The sequence below is a fragment of the Ips typographus genome, linkage group LG8 (assembly GCF_016097725.1).
Source record: "Ips typographus isolate SLU linkage group LG8, UJ_Ityp_2.0, whole genome shotgun sequence".
Classification (NCBI taxonomy): Eukaryota; Metazoa; Arthropoda; class Insecta; order Coleoptera; family Curculionidae; genus Ips; species Ips typographus.
The window spans coordinates 5,866,369-5,888,089 of record NC_138429.1 but is presented as its reverse complement, the minus strand read 5'-3'; the positions used below and the strand labels follow the sequence as shown (position 1 = coordinate 5,888,089).

The window sequence follows — 21,721 nt, the reverse complement described above, 5'->3', positions numbered from 1 at the left end:
AATTAAAATTGACGCTTTTAATTATACGTAATGACAGTCTGCTCTTACATGTCACTCATATTTCGAATACTCAATCTCATGATTGAAGGTTTGAATTTCCAGCTGGATTATACAATCTGGAAATGTACCTGCACGAAGCAAATTAATGATCTAGGATGGATAATCTAACAAATCCAACGTGGTTGACTGCCTAAATTGAAGCCGAACCACTTTGCTATTCATGAAATTCTAATTAACCTCGTTTTCCGAATTCTGATCGATTCATGGCAAGTTCAAAGTGTTTTATATTACGAAGAAAACGAGTTACGAAAGAGAACGGAAATTGCATTAAGATGTCCTGAATGCGTAAATTTGCCGAAGTGGTAACTTATTTACCGAGTAAAACTATTTACCTAATCCAAAACTAGATAAATTTCCAGGTAAGTTAGAGCAACCAAAGTATTAACTTTTTCTGGAATGATTCAGAAATTTGTTAGAAAAATAGCAGGCAGTAAATAACAAATAATTCAGCTTTCATTCCTATTAAATAATTCAAAGCAAATTTTTATACGCAAGATAATCTTTTTACTACTAAAAATAGTTTAAAAGTTCACTTTCAAGGCTAGAAATGACTTTACTAAGACTAAAGAGGGTCCAAAAGTCTATTTTCAATCAATTTTCTGGATTAAAACAAGTCTAGAATTCAATTAAACACTGGAAACAGTTAAATTAAATTTTCAGACTAATTCATTTCTAAAAATTAGTTTTCAAGACTAATATTGTAGCATTTAGTGCCAACATTTTTTACTTTTATACTGAAAAGTCTTAATTTACTAGAAATTACTTTTTGAATTTTAATTTATCACTTATTCAGTCAGCGTACGGGAAAGTATCACTTTCCGCACTTGTTAGGAAAACAACTATTTAAGTCTGCTATGTCAAAAAATTGGTGAAGATAGTCTTGAATCTCGATTTTCCAAGCTGAAAGCAGTTTTAAAGCACTAAAAATAGTACAGAGTTCTAAGAAAATGAAAATTAAAATAAAAAGAACTTAAAAAGTTACTTTTCAAGTCAATTTCAAGACTAAAACATTGAAATTTCTCTACAAATTATGAAAACTTACTTCAAATGCAAATTTTAAGCTTCTGATGTAACTTTTTATTAGTTCAACGTCACTTTTTGGTCTCCAAGTCAATATTTAAGGCATAAACGTGTGAATTTGCAGCAAAAATTTTTAGAAAAAGTAGTTTTTCATCTCTACAAGTCAGTTTTCAATCAATTTGTCTGAAAACTATGAAAACTGGTTACAAAGACAATTTTTAAACCTCTGAAGTGAATTTTTACCGTTTCAAAGTCAATTTACTGGTTTCTTAGTCAATTTTCAACACTAAAATGTTTCAATTTGTCCGGAAACTATGAAAACTGGCTATGGGATGGGCTGCATTGTTTTTATTAGCTGGAAAGATAATTAAGATAGAATTACGTTTATTGATAGTCCAGGGTCAATGATTATACCATCAATATACTGTCAAACGTTAATTGAGATGTCTGTAAGATGTAATTTGAGGGAAGTTTTATATTACAGTATAACATTCACTAGAACTTAGTAATACACTAATATTATTCTTCAATATAGTCAATCAAAATTGTAATTAAAAATCTCCCAATAGTGGTTCGTTATTGCTTAGTTCAAGTTTTCCTTTCAAATTAACCAACTTAGATAACTAAGTAAAGAAAATCAGTGCTAATTTTTAATTATCACATGCAGTTGTACTGCTTTACACAGTTTCCTGTTTCGAGAAACTCTCATCATCTTGCAATGCTTTAAATCCTAATTAATCCTTCCATTTTAGTAGTCTATTCCGCCTATCCTGGTGGCTTTAGTACAAATTAGTTGGCTTCGGATTATCCAAGTCACAAAATATCTAGACGCTTGATTAGTAGCCTAATTTGTGTGCTGGTTAGTCATTATTAAACTATTCCCTTGAGTTGACAATGTTCTAAAATTAATGATCAAAGAAAACCATTAAAAGCGAATAATTTATGTCTGATTGTAAATTCACTCTGGAATTTCTTTGTATCTCAATATTAACAAGTGTTTTAGAAGCCAGTTGCATTCACTCTTACCAAATTACATTATCAGCTACAATAGTTTACCAGTGGTTTGTTGTCTATGTTAACTATCATAGAATACGCAACTATCTGGACAGTATCACAAACCGCAAATACCAGTATAGTCATTTCGGTGCATATATGTTTAATTAAATACAAAACCTTGCTGTGATACAATATCCCGATATCTAATTTCAATTTAAACCGTATTTGTGGATTGGAGATAATGGGACAATTCACTTCAATTGCAGTTGCACCACATTTGGGCTTAAAATAGCTTTCCATATTATAGGTTATATGATCTACGAGATTTGAGGAAATCGCAAACAAAACCATTTTGGTATAAATTTGTGTTGTCAAATTTTAAGTACCTAGTAGTAGTAGTTCAAACAATAGTTCTTTAAGAAGAACATTGATAAAATAAAATCGGTCCTAGATTGAATAATTGAAAGAAATTATGGTTAGCAAAACGTTGCTACTAAAATTAGCGTGTCGGGATAAACTAATTTGTTTACAGTTGGAAATAACCGTTGCTAATAGCATTTTCCAAAGGATCGTTTTAAATTACGAACTGAAAAGCCATTAGACTCTATCGCCGTATATTGCCTGAAATTTTGAGTGCATTTACAGGCTAGTTTGTAGCAAATAAACTGGTATTATAATTTAGGCATTACGTGACTGTCAGCTTAACAAAATGGACGTTAAAACCTGTGGATTCCAATAAACACACAACATTTGAGTTAAAAAAATAAATAAAAATTATAAAAATAATAGTATGTTACTAAAAAGTAGAAAGAGGAGATTACTGTTATTATTATAATAGTGCTGAGCTCAGAAAATTGCCCAACTGAGAGAAACACAATCTCAGAGCTCTAAGTTTGTAAGTGTTTGATAACGCTCAAAAACGCAGGCTTTCTAACTGTAATCAATAATATTTTTTGATATTCTACAATTATTGACACGTAGCTTGGTTATTTTATTGCTGAAAATGTCAATATTTACGGTTTATTTGTCAATATCTTTGGATTTAGTTGACTTATTCCATGGCTGAGTGCTTAGTATATTTTTGTTGTAAACACAAACAGGATTGACACAAAGTCAAAGACTCAAAATTATTCCTGATTTGTCAAAGTGCTGATTTATTTTTATTTTTGCTTCATATGCAAAGCCTCTAACACATATTTAAGTCGTTGTTCTTACTGGCGTAGATGAATTTTCTGGTTGAATTTCGATCTTAATATAAATTGGCCATTTTTGAGAATATGTCACTCATCCGGAGAACCGGCGATACTATAATTTTTAATGTTATTAGGACAATTAATATTAAACCACGCCTTCCTACAGGGTGTCACAAAATAACAGCTATTCCTAATTTTTAATGATAGAGTACACTCATTTCAAAAACTAGTGTAAAGAAATTTCCTAAGTCCAAGACAAATTAGACATCTTTAAAAACAACAGAAGAAACTAATATTATTTACTAAATTAAAGCAATTAAGTTGAGGTACGTTTTACGTACGTCTAAATACGACTAGAAGACGTTATGACTGTAAGAACTTCAGTACAAATTACATTAAGAAGGAACATTCTAATGCATGTTATAACGTTATACAGGATATAGGTATAGTATGGTATACACGACACATTATTATTAATTTGACCGAATGAAACGGCATGTTAGACTATTGTGTTATAAAATATCATTTATTTGTCATTATTTCAGAAAGTATCAATTTTTCACATAAGTAAATAAAAATTTGCCCTAATTTTAGACGGGAAATAGCTTAATATAAATAGAGATGTTCTATTAAAAAACTTGACTTTTTTGATAAAACACAGTTTTAAAGGACAATCAGGGACAAAATCGCTTGCAAAACTTAGTTGGAGTGAGAAAATGACAATCTTAAGCACATTTTTGGAATCCTCACTAAATTTCCTATCTAATAACATATAAAAATACTACAAAATCGAGTACAGTCAGGGAGAAAAGCTATGTCAAAATTCGAACTACCAGAAACACAATTATTAGAAAACGCAAACTAGTTTGAGGAACCTTAAAATTTATCTGAAATTTACACACCTTATATCTCCGTTATTTCTCGAAGTTTGTAGAGGTTGAACCATTGAAAAAAAACGTCTCAAGCTCCTCTTTTCAGTAGTATAGAGCAAAAAATTCTATCTGAAAAATTGCGGACAGGGTGACCAAAAACAGTGAACCACCATACTTTCCCTGTACACCCTATATATTGGCAGTGAAAACGGTCCTGCAAACTTACGGTGTTGGTTTAAGAAGTTCATTGGAAACATTTTTGGTCTTTTGCAAATTTTTCGTAACTCTCACCGTTTAAGAGTTATTTGATCCAAATTGATGTGGTATGATAATGTTAATATAAAATTCGTAGAATTTCTTCTAAAGATTTGAACGCAACTTACCTGAATTATACAGAATGTCAAATTTCCTATCTAATGACATAAAAAACACTATAAAATTGGATACAGTCAGGGACAAAAGCGGTGTCAAAATATGAATTGTCAGAAAGACAGTTTGAAAGGACAATCACAAACAAAATCGCTTTTAAAACCTAGTTGGAGTGAGAAAATTACAGTTTTAAGTACATTTTTGGAATCCTCATTAAATTTCCTATCCAATGACTTAAAAAACACTACAAAATCGGATACAGTCAGGGACAAAAGCGGTGTCAAAATATGAATTGTCAAAAAAACAGTTTGAAAGGACAATCACCAATAAAATCGCTTGTAAAACCTAGTTGGAGTGAGAAAATTACAGTTTTAAGTACATTTTTGGAATTCTCATTAAATTTCCTATTTAATGACATAAAGAACACTACAAAATCGGATACAGTCAGGGTCAAAAGCGGTGTCAAAATATGAATTGTCAGAAAGAGAGTTTGAAAGGACAATCACCAACAAAATTGCTTGTAAAACTTAGTTGGAGTGAGAAAATTACAGTTTTAAGTACATTTTTGGAATCCTCATTAAATTTCCTATCTAATGACTTAAAAACACTACAAAATCGGATACAGTCAGGGACAAAAGCGGTGTCAAAATATGAATTGTCAGAAAGACAGTTTGAAAGGACAATCACAAATAAAATCGCTTTTAAAACCTAGTTGGAGTGAGAAAATTACAGTTTTAAGTACATTTTTGGAATTCTCATTAAATTTCCTACCTAATGGCATAAAAAACACAACAAAATCGGATACAGTCAGGGACAAAAGCGGTGTCAAAATATGATTAGTCAGAAAGACAGTTTGAAAGGACAATCACAAACAAAATCGCTTTTAAAACTTTTGTGCAGTGAGAAAATTACAGTTTTAAGCACATTTTTGCAATTCTCATTAAATTTCCTATCCAGTGACATGATATACTACCAAATTTTGCAGAATTAAAATTATGACGATTTTCTTATAATGGATCGTTGGGGACCACCCTGTATAGCCTTGTAAAACGTTACAGGACGTTACATTTACCGTGTGTTGTCATTATTGGTAACAACGTCACTATTGCTGTAACATTTGACCGTTAAGTTAACGTTTAATAACGTCAAATGTCATTTTGTCACGTCATTTGGATGTCTTGTAACGTAATTTTTGTTAACTGGTAGGTAACCTTACCTAACCTTATAAAAATTGATAAATTACTTGATTTCTGTATTTGGGAAAATATTAAATCACTGGAAACATTTCTAATTTCTTCAATTAGGTAAATAATTACTTTTTCCCGTAGTAATTAAGATTGTTTTTAATATGTCAAGTTGCACCACTTTCTGGAAACGCCTAGTTAAGAAACATTATAAATTCAGCTAAAATATCATTTTAAACTTAAAATTTTGTGTTTTGGAAATCATCAACAACGTATTCTCCATAAACCGTTGAGGTATAAAAATAATCACTGATGCTTTAAAAGACCATCACAAACAAACAAAAATCTGTTGCCCATTTTCCAAAACCAGTAATCAGCTTATCCCAGAATCGGAAACTCAAACGTATATTGTTAACTAGGTCGTTTCTGTCCGTAAATTAACCGGATTAGTTATTATTGACCTTTAAAGGGCTTTATATTTACCTTTGGTAGGATTTCTACGTAACAAAGCTCAAATTATATTTTTTAAGGGTTAGTTTGCAAAATTTATTTGACACCAGGGATTGTAAGGGTAACCAGGAAAGTACGTGCCCTCTTTACTAAGTCTTTAAACTCAGTTAAGTGATCTGAATTATTATATAGATAGAAACCGTGAAAAGTTGCACTAAACTTGGGTTTAGTCGACCATAACACTGCTTTACAGCCAGAACTCCAGATGTCTGTTTTTATAGGTCTAGTCTGCATGTAATGTTCTGGTCGATGCCTTTATACTCCTTTTAGGTCCAGTTTTCTGAACGAACTAAATTAACTTGAATTTATTTGCCAGAAACAGATTGCAAATCCAAAGAATCATTCAACCTTAATATAAAGTTCTCAAAGAATATTTCTGACAGAAATAAGACATTATTTATAATTTCCTTCTGATCGACCCTACCAATTTGAGTGACATATTGACAAAGAGGTTGATTTTATTACGTTCCCGTCTTTCAATCACTTCAATTGAAAACCACTGAAGAATCTCTCTAAGATACGCTAGAGAAGTTTATAAAGGCAAACTACCCGAGGCGATATTTCGGTTAAAAAACTCGACAAAATTACCGTTTTGCATAATCCACCCTCAACTTTACCGAGGAAAGCATTTATATTAGGAGCTTTTACGAACCTCGAAACTGTGGTAAAATTTTGCCGGAGCTCGAGAAATCAAGCTCTAAACTTAGATATCGGATTTTAGTGGATCAATGAATGCTTAAGCTCTCGCTCTATTATTTATAGAAATTTTGCATTGCAACAACTACTCTTGCAACACTTATTTTCTTAGAAGAAATACAAAGTGATCATTATTAAAATGACAATTTTTTGTTTCTGACAAACAATAATAATTCTAACTTGATTGTAGTGGCTTTAAATTTTGCACTATACAATAAACTAGCTTCCATCCACCAAATACACAAAGCGAAATTTTCATTTTGGCTTATTGTTGCCGTACTCTATTGTCCCGGCAAACTCCAAATGAGACAGCAAAGCTCCATATATTCGCCCCACTCTATTTGCCGGAAGAGTAATGCAAAAGATAAATATGGAGTGCTTGTAATGGTAAATAACTCGATGAGATTCTTTAAGGTGCAGCACTTTACAGTCAGACAAGACCCTCCAGGAACTATTACGCTTCCACACTTAATTAAAGCAAATTCCCGCGACCATTCCTGAGTCGTCAACTAGAATAATAAGGTGGTCATAAAGCACAAGAGGGAGGAAATGAAATTCCTTCTCATTAACTTCTAGTTATGAAACGTAATTAGTGTTTAATTAAAATTATAAAGGGTGGTTTACATGATTTTTTTTTAATGTTAATTGTTTGTAATTTTGGTCATCAACTGCTCAGTCCAAGACTTTACAACAATTGTCAGAATCCTGTTTTATAACATTTACTACCATCATGTTTCAAAATACTGAAAGAATATTTCTAACCTTAGGATATAGTAAAAAAGGCTTTGTCCCATGATTCTGACCCAACCCAACCTTAAAATTTTGTCTTATGTCTAGAAATATGTTACTTGATGTTTTATTAGTTGGTTTGAAAACACTTTTTTCTTTCACTGTGTAGAGAATGAGTTTCACTAGCAATCAGCAGGTCAACATTTCAATATTAAGCTATTTCAAACTTCAAATCGTGTAATAATGTAATCTCAGTCAAAAAATATCGCAAATCCTTCATTTTTATTTGTTTACAACCACAAAATTTAATATAAAGCGCAGAAGAAAAAGACAAGAAAATTCTACTTAAATGACAATATTATCGAATTCAGTCCTGACAAGTTGCCATATTGTATGTTATTGGTGATCTAGAAGCGTTTCCAACTTCCAAACTATAATTTTGTTCTAAAAGGTTAGAACTTTGTTCCAGAACTTAAAATTTACTAATTTTTTCTTGGAAAACACTGTTCTCTAATTCTTATCCAAAAAATGGGGTAAAACACTTTCTTAGTCAATTGTTACTGAGCTTAAAATGCAGCAAGTTCTAGTTGAAAGACCTCTGTTCGAGGATTCTGACCAAAAACGTTGTTATGTTCGATTATTTAGTGATTTTGAAGCGTTTTCAGCCGCAAAATTAAGTTAGAAAGACACTATTCTAAAGTTCTGTGCCAGAAATAACCATATTGAATGTTTTCAGCCACGAATTTACTTAGAAACTTAAAATTGCTTTGTGGAACATCTGTAATCTTGTTCTAAAATCTTAAAGAAACACTCTATTACCGACCTTCTAGTTCTAGTTGAAAAACACTGTTTGCGAATTCTTAAAGACTTAAAAAGTTGTGATGTTTGGATGCATTAGTAATTTTTAAGAGTTTTCAACCACAAAATTTAGTTCAAACCCCAGATTTGTTTTGTGAGTCACTGTTCTATGATTCCGACACAAAAGTGCCAAAATTCCAACTAGTTAGAAACTTATAATTACTTTGCAAGAATTCTGTAAGCTTGTTCCAATAAGTAAAACACTCTGTTACTGATCTTAAAATGCAGTAAGGTCCAATCAAAATACACAGAAGATTCTGCCTTAAAAAGGTGTAATTTTGGATTATTTAGTGATTTTTTAAATCGTTTTCTACAATAAAATTCAGTTTAAAGTTCAAAATTGTTTTGTAGGACCTCTAATATAGTAGACTCAAAGATTAGAACTCTGTTTTAGAACTTGAAAACCAGTAAGTTCTACTGGAAAGTCACTGTTCTATGATTCTGATACAAAAAGTACTAGAATCGTATGTTTCCAACAAGGGAATTTAGTTAGAAGCTTAAAATAACTTTGCGAGAGTTGTAAGCTTGTTTTAATAAGTAGAACACTCTATTACTGACCCTAAAATGCAGTAATGTCTAGTCAAAAGACACTGGTTAGAGGATTCTAACCTAAAAAGTTGTCATGTTGGATTCTTTAGTGATTTTGAAGCGTTTTTAACACCAAAATTTTAGATTAAGCTTACAATTGTCTTCTGGCACCGGTTATATTGTTCTAAAAAGTTAAAAACTCTGCTCCTGAACTAAAAATGCAGTTAATTCTACTGGAAAGTCGCTGTTTGCTAAGATCTGTCTCAGAAATTTGTTATTTTGAATGTTCTCAGCCATTAAATTTATTTAAGAAATTAAAATTGTTTTTTGGAGCCTCTGTAATCTTATCCTAAAAGATGAAACTTGAAAATTTGTCAATTTTGATATTTCAGGGGTTTTCAAGTACTGACAACCACACAATCCTAGTATGAGCCTTTTAATTCTATTAAGTTTAAACTGTGTTTTTGATTCAAAATATAGTGAAGTGATTTTGAAGTATTTCAAGCAACAAAATTGAATTTAAAGCCCAATTATCATGTTACATTACACCTGTTTTTAGGTTATTTCAGAAGGTTTGAACCTGGTTTTTGACCTTATAGAATGTAGTAAATCCTACTAAGATACTATTCTTGGGTTCTACCTAAAGTGTTTTATGTTAGTAAATTCTAAACATTTTAATACTTATTCGAAATTCACAATTTTGTTCTTTCTTGTTTCAAGACTAAACATAAAATTTAAAGAGCTGGCTAGTTTCTCCGAAATTTTGAAAAAATACTGGTTTATTGATTTCAAAAGCCAAACATATTTTAAAGAAGAATTAAGTTCTCTCTGCGCCAGAAAGGAAGAGAGGAAGAATGTGTTGAAATGATTGAGCTGGCCAATTGGTCCAAAATACCTACTGAAAGAAAACTGACTGATTGAATTCAAAAATCAAACATGTTTTAAAGAAAAATTACGTTTTTTTCAGGGTCAGAAAAGAAGAGAAAAAGTATGTTTTAAAATTATTGAGCTGGTTAGTTACCCAAAATGTTGAAATTTTGACTGACTGAGTTTAAATACTAAACATGTTTTTTAAAGAAGAATTAAGTTTTTTCAGAAAAGAAGAGAGGAATAATGTGCTGAATGGTTGATCTGGTTTTAGCAGGCAGCAAATAGTGATTTACAAACAAATATTCCAAGATGATTGCTTGAAGAACTATATTACAGAAACCAGGTGTTTAAATAGATTGCAATCATCTTGAAATTTGTAGCTGACTGTTTTTGGAATAGGAACTTTCAGACAAATGTTGACAGGTTTAGAATTCTGCTTAAATGTCAGAATTCATAGAATTCACGTCAACGAGGTATCGTTTTTCATATATTTTCTTTGCCTTTAGGTTAGTTTTGGATGTAGAAAAATTCAATTACGGCACTAGTGTCTATTAGGAACTTATAACCAATAATGAATGTTTGGCATATTCCTGAATTGACATCAAACAATAAAATCTATTTCAACAATAACAGTCTTTTATTAATCAATTAGAACTTCCAAAACTAGTCAAAAAGGTCTCTCTGAACAACCAAAAGCCTCTTAGGCGGTCAGATCGGAAATTAGATTTGGAAACCCCTTTTCCATTATAAATTAACCTAACCTAACTCAATCTTGACATCACACTTGACCACGTACATCTGATGTTTATGTAAGAAATTGGTTTTCTTGACATGACAAGCTTTCTCCAATAAAAACGTATGCATTTAATAAAAAGTTTTCATCTCAAATAAACATTTTGCACAGTATCAATTTTCCTATTCACTTTTGTAACGCGAAACGGAAATTTAAATTTGTATCCAATTTAAAGGCATTCAGCACTACTATACATTTCCAATGTCGAACCCTTTTCACTTATTAAGATGCAATTTCCGACAGCTGCAGAATTAAAACCTGGAATTCGAGATTTTTAATTACAACTTTCGACAAGCACGAAGGAAACTTGTTAACGGCCTAACGGGTCGAAACGTAGAAATAGAATGGAAAGTCCATGGATTCTTCGAACGAAAAATGTATTTGAAATGGACTGAAAATGAGCTTGATTGTGGCAAATTGGTTTGGTTGGTGGTTACCGCAATAGTTAAATCTGTTAAATTGAATGGGGTGTAATTTCTGAAAAAGGTATGGTAAATTAATTGAAAACACTCCATTGTTAGAGCACAGTTGTGCATTTCTGGCAATTACATAGCTTGAAGTACGGCTCTCTCTGTGTGTTTAAAGAGGCTATTCAACATAAATTACGCATTGCTGCAAACACAACACAGAACATCGACCAAAGGGAATGAACAATTAAGGGATTTTACGTTTACTGACACTGATACAACCAAAGGGGTGTCTGCTCACCTAGGTATGTCTAGGACGAGGTCTCTTTTCGACGATGGGCTGAAATATAGATCAAGATTAAAATTTGTGTTTTCTGTGGAAAGATCATTAAAAAACTTAAAAAACTTTCAATTTTTAACAATAACAAAGTTGATTTATTGAATTTTGAACACCCCCTTAACTCCTCTATTCTTCATGTTAACAAAAAATTTCCACATATGAATCTTGTAGATGTCTGTGTCTACTTTATTCCTCCAAATTTGACCAACAAACCAAACTTAGAATGACCAATTTTGTTTGTATCGATATTCAACTGTTTTTGCTCTAACAACCCCTCTAATCAAGCAGTCTCTAATTTGAGCAAAATTTTCGTGAACTTTTTGCAAAAATGGTCAATAACTCGCTAATTTGACAGTTGACGACCAAAGGCAATTGAAGTGAAAAGATAGCTCAGATTGAAAGCTTTTCAAAAATATGCCAACTTCAGTTAATCGGTTGCATCGTTTGGCCGCTAGGAGGCGTCAAACTTAAGCTTCACAAACCTTCAAAGTGATATAACCTCTTTTGCTTTAACCTAAAATAATTCAGTTATTTTAACAGTTACGACGAAAGGTCACTGAAGGTAAAATATAATAAAGACCACAGCCTTTCTAACGGCGTAGTCGAAAAAGGTGGTTGGTGGGTTAGTTTGACCGCTAGAGGGCGTCAAAGTCAAGATTTTTGACAATTTTGACCATTTTTTCTTTTAACACAGTTTTTGAGATATTTTCCGAAAACTAAAAATTGTTTTTCACTTTTTTGGAACATCTTGTATTCATCCGCTATTCTGAGACACCCTGTATACAGAAAAATCAGTAAAATAGACTGGATTTTGCGTAAAAAATTAGAGATTTTGGGCCTACTATGCTGACCGCGGTCTTATTAGGGGTCAGCCTATCAAAGTGATTTTTTCTACTAAGTTTGACCTTGGGAACACGAACTTAATGTCGGTTTTCCTCTCTTTTTTCGAGAAAACCAACCGACCCTTGAAAGTGTTTGAAAATTCGTGATTCATGATTCGTGAGATATTTAGTAAAAACTACTAAAATTAAGAGTCAATTTTGACGCCCTCTAGCGGCCAAACAGGCCAACTTAGCCATGTCCGCTCACAGTCACGTGATATGCCCATTTATTAGCTTTCTTTTATCACCTAATATGTATATACAGAATGTTTCAAATGAGCGAGTTATTCACGATTTTCTGGAATAGTGACATCCATTTTTTGGCCTGCTATACTAACTGCAACCATGTTGGCTTTTGCTGGATCCAAGTAACCCTTTTAACTAATTTCAACCTGAGGAACTCGAATCTAAGGTTCGTTTTGCTGTAACTGGCACTGTTTCGAAGATGACCTTGAAATTATATCAATTTTAACAGTTCTCTCTAAAACCACGTGATGTCTGTCACTATTGTCAAAATTTTACTAGAATTTGCAAGAATTACATTTTATCACAGTTTTCGAAACAAGACGATTTTCTGAGATTTAACAGTTATTTTGACAATTGTCACTTCATAGTCTAGCTAAACAGTCTTCTGAAATCACGTGACAACTGTCACTAACGTCAAAACTGACAAACCATACTCTAAAGTTGCAAAAATCAGGATTTAGAAACGTTTTCTTGCAGTATTTGATATAAAACGTGTTTCTGATAATTATGACAGTTATTTTACCAATTGTCACGTGACCGTCCAGCTAAATAGTGTTCTACAATCACGTGACAACTATCACTAACGTCAAAACTGTCAAACCATGCTCAAAAGTTGCAAAAATTAGGGCTAAGAAACGTTTTCTTGCAGTAGATATAAAACGTGTTTCTGAGAATTATGACAGTTATTTTGCCAATTGTCACGTGACCGTCCAGCTAAATAGTGTTCTACAATCACGTGACAACTGTCACTAACGTCAAAACTGTCAAACCATGCTCAAAAATTGCAAAAATCAGGATTTAGAAACGTTTTCTTGCAGCATTCGATATAAAAAGTGTGTTTTTTTGTATTTTTTATAACTTTTGACAACGGTCACGTGACTGCCTAGCTAAATTATCCTTTAAAACCATGTGATATCTTTGTTGTTTATCCACGTGTTTGTTGCTCAAATTTGAGACACAAAATCTACAAGATTTATATTAAGTAATTTTTTGATAAAATGAAAAATAGAGGAGTTACGGGGATGTTCAAAGTTAAGTAAATCACCCTGTATATAGTAACAAAACCTCGCAGTATTTACGCTGTTAATCCAAACATTCAATTAGGTATAATTGCACAAAATGACCGCAGAGAAAATAAATAAGCTCGTAATTTTTCAATCAAAGTTGCATGACGCTGAGTTCATTTTACGGGTTATTAGTTTCTATGTTTATGATTTATATGGGACATAAAATTTTGCCTGGAGAGAATATACTATTTAATGATTGAACTGGTTTACCAATCCATAAATATCCAGCTGGGCTACAAATATTTGGAAAAGGTTAATTCCCAAAAGTGCCTATTGGAGAAACTAATCCCGAAAGAAAAGTGCAACCAAAGCTGAAAAAAAATGTTCAATTTTCAGTATAAATGTATTGGGACTTATCTGCTTTACTTCAGCAAATCCCATTTTATAACCCAGCCTGGCATACTATAGGGGCTTTCAACAAATTATCTTACAGTTAGGGAAGCAGTCTGGTGATAACAGGCAAAAAGGGATTAGGATAAAGTTTAATCAGGTTTTTTGGTGCCTATTGTCACATTACACAAACAATAATTTTAAGGTTTCATGGTGTTTATTTATAAACAAGATGTTTAATAATTTCTGAAAAATAAAGATTTTTGGAACTCAAAACTTCTGAAATGTGTTTTTACACCAGCACACTTTTACAGTTTTGAAGCTTTATAACAGAAAGCTTTCAACAAAACAATTTTTGTATCTAAAAATCAACTACACTGAACACAGCAATTCAAATTCCTCAGTTCATTCATTCAATTATTTTTCCCTTATTTGAAGTCGTGAAGAAAAGGTTGCACCATAACGAAAGTAATGAGAAAAAGAATAAAACAAGGTCTGGTGCAAACAACGAGCTAGTTATAAATGACAAGTGGAACTGTTTGCTGACAGTTAAATTCTAAAACACTCTTTGTCTGATTGTTTCAGCAAAGTGGAAAAATCGTGGAAGTTTGAATAATTAAAGAATGCTTCAAATTGGTTTATATTTGTTTCACTGACACTTTCCTTAATGACAATCCAGACACTAAATTGTTCAAAAATAAATTTTTATTACAAAAAAAAAAAAAATATGTAAAACATGTTGAAATATGGTGTTTATGACATCAAAGAATTGCCGCTAGTTTTCAAACATATTTCAATTTGTTTAGAGTTGTAAACTTTTACCTTTTATATTCGTTTACCCTATCAAAAGCAAATGTGAATTCAACCAAATAGCCTGTTAAAAGGGAAAGGTTAAAATAAAATTTAAAATATGCCTTTAAGGCAAACCGTCAAGAAAATAATTATATTCCCATATCATCTCCAAGACCATTCACCTAATATTGTTCGCTGTCTCTGGCACATTGAAATACAAAGAAGTTTTGAAATTCGTATACTAGCAAGCTGCTTTTGAGTGAAACTTTTAATGAATAATTGAACTTTTCAGTAATCTTACGAAATTAATTCTGTAGTTGCTAGATGCTTTGTTTTAAATCTATTATTGGAGGTAAGTAACTCTATAAAGATGAAACTAAGTAATTTAGAACTGGTGGAAAAATTATGAAAGGAAATTAGATTTGTTCATTAGTTAATTACTTTTCCTGAAACACTTACACAACCTAACTAAACAGATACGAGCAGTATTTCATACCTGTCTGTTCAAATATGTATTAATTCTACAATTGTGCTCAATAAAATAACTTTGACTGCCTTCTTTACCAAAACAATAACCCAGTACAGTAAAATAATAAAAACTTATATTTAAAAGTAATGATGGGCGTATTAATTTTAGCAGTAAATTTATGGTTCTAATTGAAATTCACTTGAAAGATATTATTTTCCTTTTATGGCTGTCATTAATTTTATTAAAGTCAAAAATCTGAATCACTTTAATTTTCGTGCACGCCCTGTATAATAGATAGCACTGACGGACTGTAAAACTTCCAGGGATGAGTTAGAGTTAGAGTAGCAAATCTTTACGAACATTTTTGATTTCTTACAAAATTTTCGCAACTCTCACCAATTTTGAGTTATTTACCAAAAACTGATTTAATGCAACAATTGTGCAATTGTGCAATATTTGTGGTATGAAATTTGAGCACCCTGTAACTCGGTTATTTTTGGGAGTTCAGGGAGGTTGAAGCACTCAATTTAACCGTCTTGAGCTCCTCTTTCCAGTGGTGTAAAGCAATAAATTTTATCTTAAAAATTGCTTACAGGGTGACAAAAAAATTTTAATCACTACACGTTTCATGCACCCTCTGTATTGTAGCGGCACTGACAGACTATGTATTTTTATGGAATGAGTTTGGCAGTTCTTTACAAACGTTTTAGTTTTCTTTCAAATTTTTTGTAACTTTTATTCTTTCTGAGTTATTTAGCAAAAACTGGTTTGATATAATACATTTTCAAATCAGTTGAAATTGTGGTTTGAAATTTGAGCACCCTGTAACTCGGTTATTTTTGGGAGTTCAGAGAGGTTGAAGCACTCAATTTAACCGTCTTGAGCTCCTATTTCCAGTGGTGTAAAGCAATAAATTTTATCTTAAAAATTGCTTACAGGGTGGTCAAAAAATCTAAATTACTACACTTTTCATGCACCCCCTGTATAGTAGCGGCACTAACGAACTGTGAAATTTTCAGGGATGAGTTTAGCAGTTCTTTACAAACATTTATGATCTCTTTCAGGTTTTTCGTAACTCTCACTATTTTTGAGTTATTTAGCCAGAACTGGTTTAATGCAACAAATTTTCAAATCAGTTGAAATTTGAGCACCCTGTAACTCGTTTATTTTTGGGAGTTCAGGGTGGTTCAACCACTTAAAAGAACCGTTTTGAGCTCCTCTTTCCAGTGGTTTAGAGTAAAAAAAATCTGTCTTAAAAATTGCGTACAGGATGAGAAAAATAGTAAACCATAATTTTCTTGCACACCCTGTATACTGGAAGCAAAAACGGTCCTGCAAACTTAGCGTGTTGGGTTAAGGAGTTGATTGGGAACATTTTTGGTTGCCTTCAATTTTTTTGTAACTTTCACCGTTTTCGAGTTATTTAGAAAAATCTGGTTTCATGCAACAAATTTTCAAATCTTTCAAATTTGAACTGCCAGAAACACACACACACACAGTATTTGTAATTTATCAGTAATTTAGCAGTAAAATTTTCCTGGTCAAGTAAAATATTTACTTTACTGGTAATTTACTCATCACTATTTAAAAGGTAAAAACTATTACTTAATTCATATTTTCACTAAGAGATAATCCGGATTAAAAAGGAGAGCTTTCACAAATGTCAACGAAGTTAATTCCGGTTAAATGTTTCGTTAAGCTTTATGGTTAAACTTTAAACTAACAAGTTAATCCTTGGCTGTTTCTTTTTTGTCAGAATAAACTAAACTTAATGGGAGAAGATTAGTTTAAAAAAGCTTCAGTTTTTGCACAAACCAGGCCTAATTTAGCTGAGAATTCTCTCTGGAAATCCTACAAAAAGTATAATTTTTTCACAAGAACTTTCTTTTTGATTAGAGTTGAATTAAAAGTTAAAATGTATTTTGTACATTTCTTGACAATTTCAGAAGAAGACAGTAAAATTAAACCTTTTTTATTATGTTTAAAAAGTATGATTTGAGAAAGGAAATTTGTAGTAATAAGTAGTAAGGTGAAGGCTTAGAAAGCCAGAAATAAAATAAACAAAAAAAGCACACAAACAATCAGGACAAGTAAAAACTACGAGAAAGAGCAAAATAAAAAAGAGTGTAAATCTAAGAAAAAGAAACAAGAAAATACGAAAACAACAAAACACTATGTGAAAAGTAGAGAAGACACAAGTATACACAAGTTTTAACGAATATTAAGATGCATAGTATAAAATTATTTTTGATAATACAGGGTGGTTAATAAAATATTTGTTTTCGCTCTGATGGGAACTTGACTGCAGATTCATTGATTCCAAAGGTAGAATACACATATTTGGTACGAATGTTCTACAGGGGCGACAGAAAAGATTTATGCAAATAAACTTGCGTAAAGGTAAGTTAACAAAAAACGAAAAAAAAAAAATACAAAAAATCCGTCATTTGTCAAATAACGAATGAAGATGAGTCATATGATTTTCAAACAAGTATCATTTTGTTTCTTCAAAATTTTTTTTCCTTGTTGCCTCTTGTGAAGAGAAATGTTTCAGAAAAAGAAAAACAAACTAAAAATTAAAAGCTATGAAGTAAAAAAGAATAGAGAGAAAAAGTAACTAAAAAAGGGTTGAAAAGTGGGAAAAAAGAAACAGGAAACAATGAAGAAAATGAAGAGTACAAAGCATGAAAAGATCAGATCAGTAAAAAAAAGAAAATTAAACAAATGGCACAAAACAGTAGGTAAAGCAGATGAAAAAAAAGAGAAGTTTTATTAAGAAAATATTTTTTTTTAAAAACAAAGACTTTGGTAAAGTGCTCAAACAGCACCTAACTTAATATTTAACAAAATAAATCGTAAAAAGTGTTTTCAACTCCGGTTTTTCCCAAATAAACGAACTAACGAACCAAATTAAATTAAAAATGTAATTCGTCGCAACAAACAGAAAGTGCTAAAAAGAATTTGCACTTTGACTGTTCTAATTAAAACAGGTCAGTTGAAGGCGTAAATAGAAGCGCTGATTTAAATGGAGGCCCCATAAAGCGTCTCGTTTACTTTAGGATCATTAAGATCGTTCGTAAATATCGATGCGTAAATAACGAAAATGTATGCAACAGTTAAATAAATATTATCAAAATCGTTCTAGATAAATGAAAGTTTGATTTAATTGAAACGTCAAAAGTTTAATATAGGAAGTTAAACGTTGTATGGTGGCAAAAATTTATGGCGCACTGAAAAATGACCGTAAAAACGTGTGTGTGCTCGTAAACGGTCGTTAAACTCAAAGAATGCGGGGAGGTTTCCTGTATCCCATAAAAACTTAGACCAAAAATGAAACTCGTTAGCCCGTAAAATCGACAAGCAACGGCGGGATTTTCCGAAGCTAAAAACGTTACGTTAACTCCTGGCAAAGTTTGAAAATAGGTGACGGAAATTTTCCACCCTTTCTTGAAAACTTTAAAATAGTATATTAAGAAACTAGTGCTGTAAGGAGCATTTTAGTATGTGTAATCCCATGAGTAAAATATCTAAAAGCACGTGTGTACTATACTTTTCCTACCACCCAAGTGTAAAGTCCTGGTTTAGCAACTCACTTAATTCAGAGTAGTTTTTTTCAACAAGTTATCCACCTTTCTTTGAAAACGCTTAAATGATATATTATATAACCAGTGCTGAATGAGTAAAATGCCTTAGAGCACGTGTGACGTACTTAACTTTACCTACGACCAAGTGTCTTCCTGTTTTCGAGTTGGTTTATGGCCAATCTTAAAACTGTGCCTAAAGAGGGACATTACGTAACTGAAAACTACAAGTATTTACACTGACGGTCGTAGGTAATAGTATATTACTCAACGAGCATGTAGTGATAGCTATTACTCACGAAGATGAAGTTTGCCAGACAATTTGCACTACAGCTATAAGGAAAAACGATTTTGTTACTTTTCAAATATGGTTCGTTATTTTGTACTTTCATGGGATTGAATTTGATGGCGTCGCAGGCCGCCATTTTGAATTTTCTGTCAAAATATTGACTTGCACCTTATTTTAAAGGAAATATTGCGTAGTTTCAAGAAATGACAGACAAAATGGCGTTCCAGGTCGCCAGGAGGCAATTTTAGAAAGCTTCCAGAATTTTTAGGTTCCTTGGCTTTTGGCAATTTTTGCAAGGTTTTCCATAGTTTTTAGCGGACCTCTGGGAATTTTTAGAAAATTTTTAAATGTTTTTAGAGGAATTTGACATTTTCCAAGATAACTTTAAAGGCGTCTGATAATTTTAGAAAATTCTTAGAAGTTTTAGGACACTTGTAGAAGCTTTTAGCAATTGAGGCATTTTCAAGATTATTCTAGAGGCCGCTGGCAATTTTTTGGCAATTCCACAAAATTTGTCAATTTTTGTAAGGTTTTCAGTATTATTTAAAAGAAGCTATACAGGATGTCCCAGAACAAATTAGGATGGGTCCATAAAGTTTTTAAAATAAACTATTGATTGTACAGTTAATTTGAAAACTCATGTCATGAGGACAGTAGGTAGTTTGTGATTGGTCAGTGGTGAGCCATTCCATATGACAAAGTATTCGCATTAAAACCAGAAAATACTTGCTTGGTTATAATCTGATTTGGATGAAGATACCTGACAAACCTTTGATGATTGAAAAATGGAATTTTTTTTAAAAATGAAAAAATGTAAAGTGCTTTTTTTCTACATATTTCACCTAATTTAAGGTCCTTTGGTATAAATATGTCCTTTGCTGTGCATCGGAACCGTCCTGGAGCAAAATAAAAATTGCCAAAATTGCACTTTTTGTAAAACTAGCATATTTTTTGACACACGTTGCTTTGACTTTAAATTACTCCCTTAGACTTGACAAGCTACGTCAAAATGTCATAGAAAACAAAAGATAGAGAAGATTTCAAGCTTTCCAGAAATATCCCTACTTGATTTGATTGATGACACCGTTTGGCCGCTAGAGGACGTCAGAGTTCCTTCACCATAAAATCACATATTTTGTGACACTCGTTGCTTTGACCCTAAATTACTGCCTTATTTGACAAGTTACGTCAAAATGCCATAGAAAACAAAAGATAGAGAAGGTTTCAAGCTTTCCAGAAATATCCCTACATGACTTGATTGATAACACCGTTTGGCCGCTAGAGGACGTCAAAGTCCTTCACCAAAAATGCAACCAAAGTCACTCTGATTTTGTTACTTTTCAATTCTGTTATCTTGTTTTGTACCTCTATTGTACCTCTATGGTATTGAGTTTAACAGTTTCCAGATTTAGACCAGAACAAAAGACATAGCTGTAATCTGTAACTGACAGCCAAATGACTATCAAAATGTCAATCATAAAGCTATAAAATACTTTTGGTATTGCTAATACTGATTTTACTGGATTTTAGGAGTGGTTTGTGGTTTTACAGCTTTATGGAGAGGAATTTCACTAATCATATTTAAAAATAGACAGAAATAGACAACCAAATGTTATAAATGCAAAAAATGCACTGATAAAGGTATAAAATGCATTTAACCAATGTTGTTTTGTACCTCTATGAGATTGAATTTGACGGTTTCCAGGTTTAGAACGGATTATAAGACAGAGCTGTAACTGACATCCAAATGTCATCTGTCAAAATATGACGTAATAATGTGATAGAAAGGAAAATAAAGGTTTAGGAATAACGGTCAATTGAAAATATTTCAAATTTGTCAAATGAAGAAGCAAACGTTACACTCAAAACATTTATGTTTCTATTAACTGTTACGTCATACCATTTTACTTTGATTTTTGCTATATATTGGAGGTGTCCGCGGCTGGATTAAATTAGCGGGTAATGACTCATTACGCACGAGTGTGATTATCTATTCAAAACTAGTGAGTAAAAAGCATATTATAAAACAGTCATGGAAAAGCTATTTTAAAATGACTTACCGAACATTGGCGAGAGTATGTCGCCGATTCCGCAGATAACGATTGTGGTACTTTTGCAGATCTCCGATGGAACCTTGTTCAGCCTGCATTTTCCCGTGAGTGTGGGGCGTGGTTGGTACTCCTCCAGAACCCTCGATTGAGGTGCTCGAGTTAACTGCAGATCGTGCAGTTTGGTACTTTTTACCACTCGCCGTTTTTCCGCTCAGTGTTGGCGATGGAGCATTTTTCTTTTTTTGGAAGCCGAAGTGCGATCCCAAAGGCTAAAAAATACCATAATAGTGAGTGTTAGTCAAATTGTTGATGCATTTATGGCAAAAACTCATTGGAACAATGTTGTGACAAACTTAAACTTTGTTTTCAAATTGTCGGTTGTGTTCTTTATTTTTAATCAAAAGTGTCAAGTTTTATTACAGATTTTTCTGAAAAAATACAAACAAGAGTTTGCACAGTTTCCCACTACTTTAAAAGCCAGATAAACCAATTTGCAAACTTAGAGTAAGTTTCAAACATTATCCAGAACCATTTTCATTTGTCCAATCCTGTATTTTTAAAAATAAATAAAATGTCCTTACATACATCAG

The 21,721-nt window shown here is 32.1% G+C and overlaps 1 protein-coding gene across 3 annotated transcripts in view; it reads right to left on the bottom strand.

Annotated features, from left to right (window-relative positions):
* dnc (phosphodiesterase dunce) overlaps positions 1–21,721 on the bottom strand; it is a 341,190-nt gene that overhangs the window by 279,790 nt on the left and 39,679 nt on the right. The window contains exons 3-4 of one of the 3 annotated variants that reach the window (XM_081985112.1): positions 21,141–21,400; positions 11,387–11,425 (exon numbers count right to left, since the gene is read on the bottom strand). The exons of 1 other annotated variant lie outside the window; for it this stretch is intronic. In XM_081985112.1, coding sequence (XP_081841238.1) covers positions 11,387–11,425; positions 21,141–21,229 — 128 coding nt within the window. In that variant the 5' untranslated portion in view covers positions 21,230–21,400. The remainder of the gene's footprint in view (positions 1–11,386; positions 11,426–21,140; positions 21,401–21,721) is intronic. One more of the 3 variants, XM_081985118.1, reaches the window with a different exon arrangement.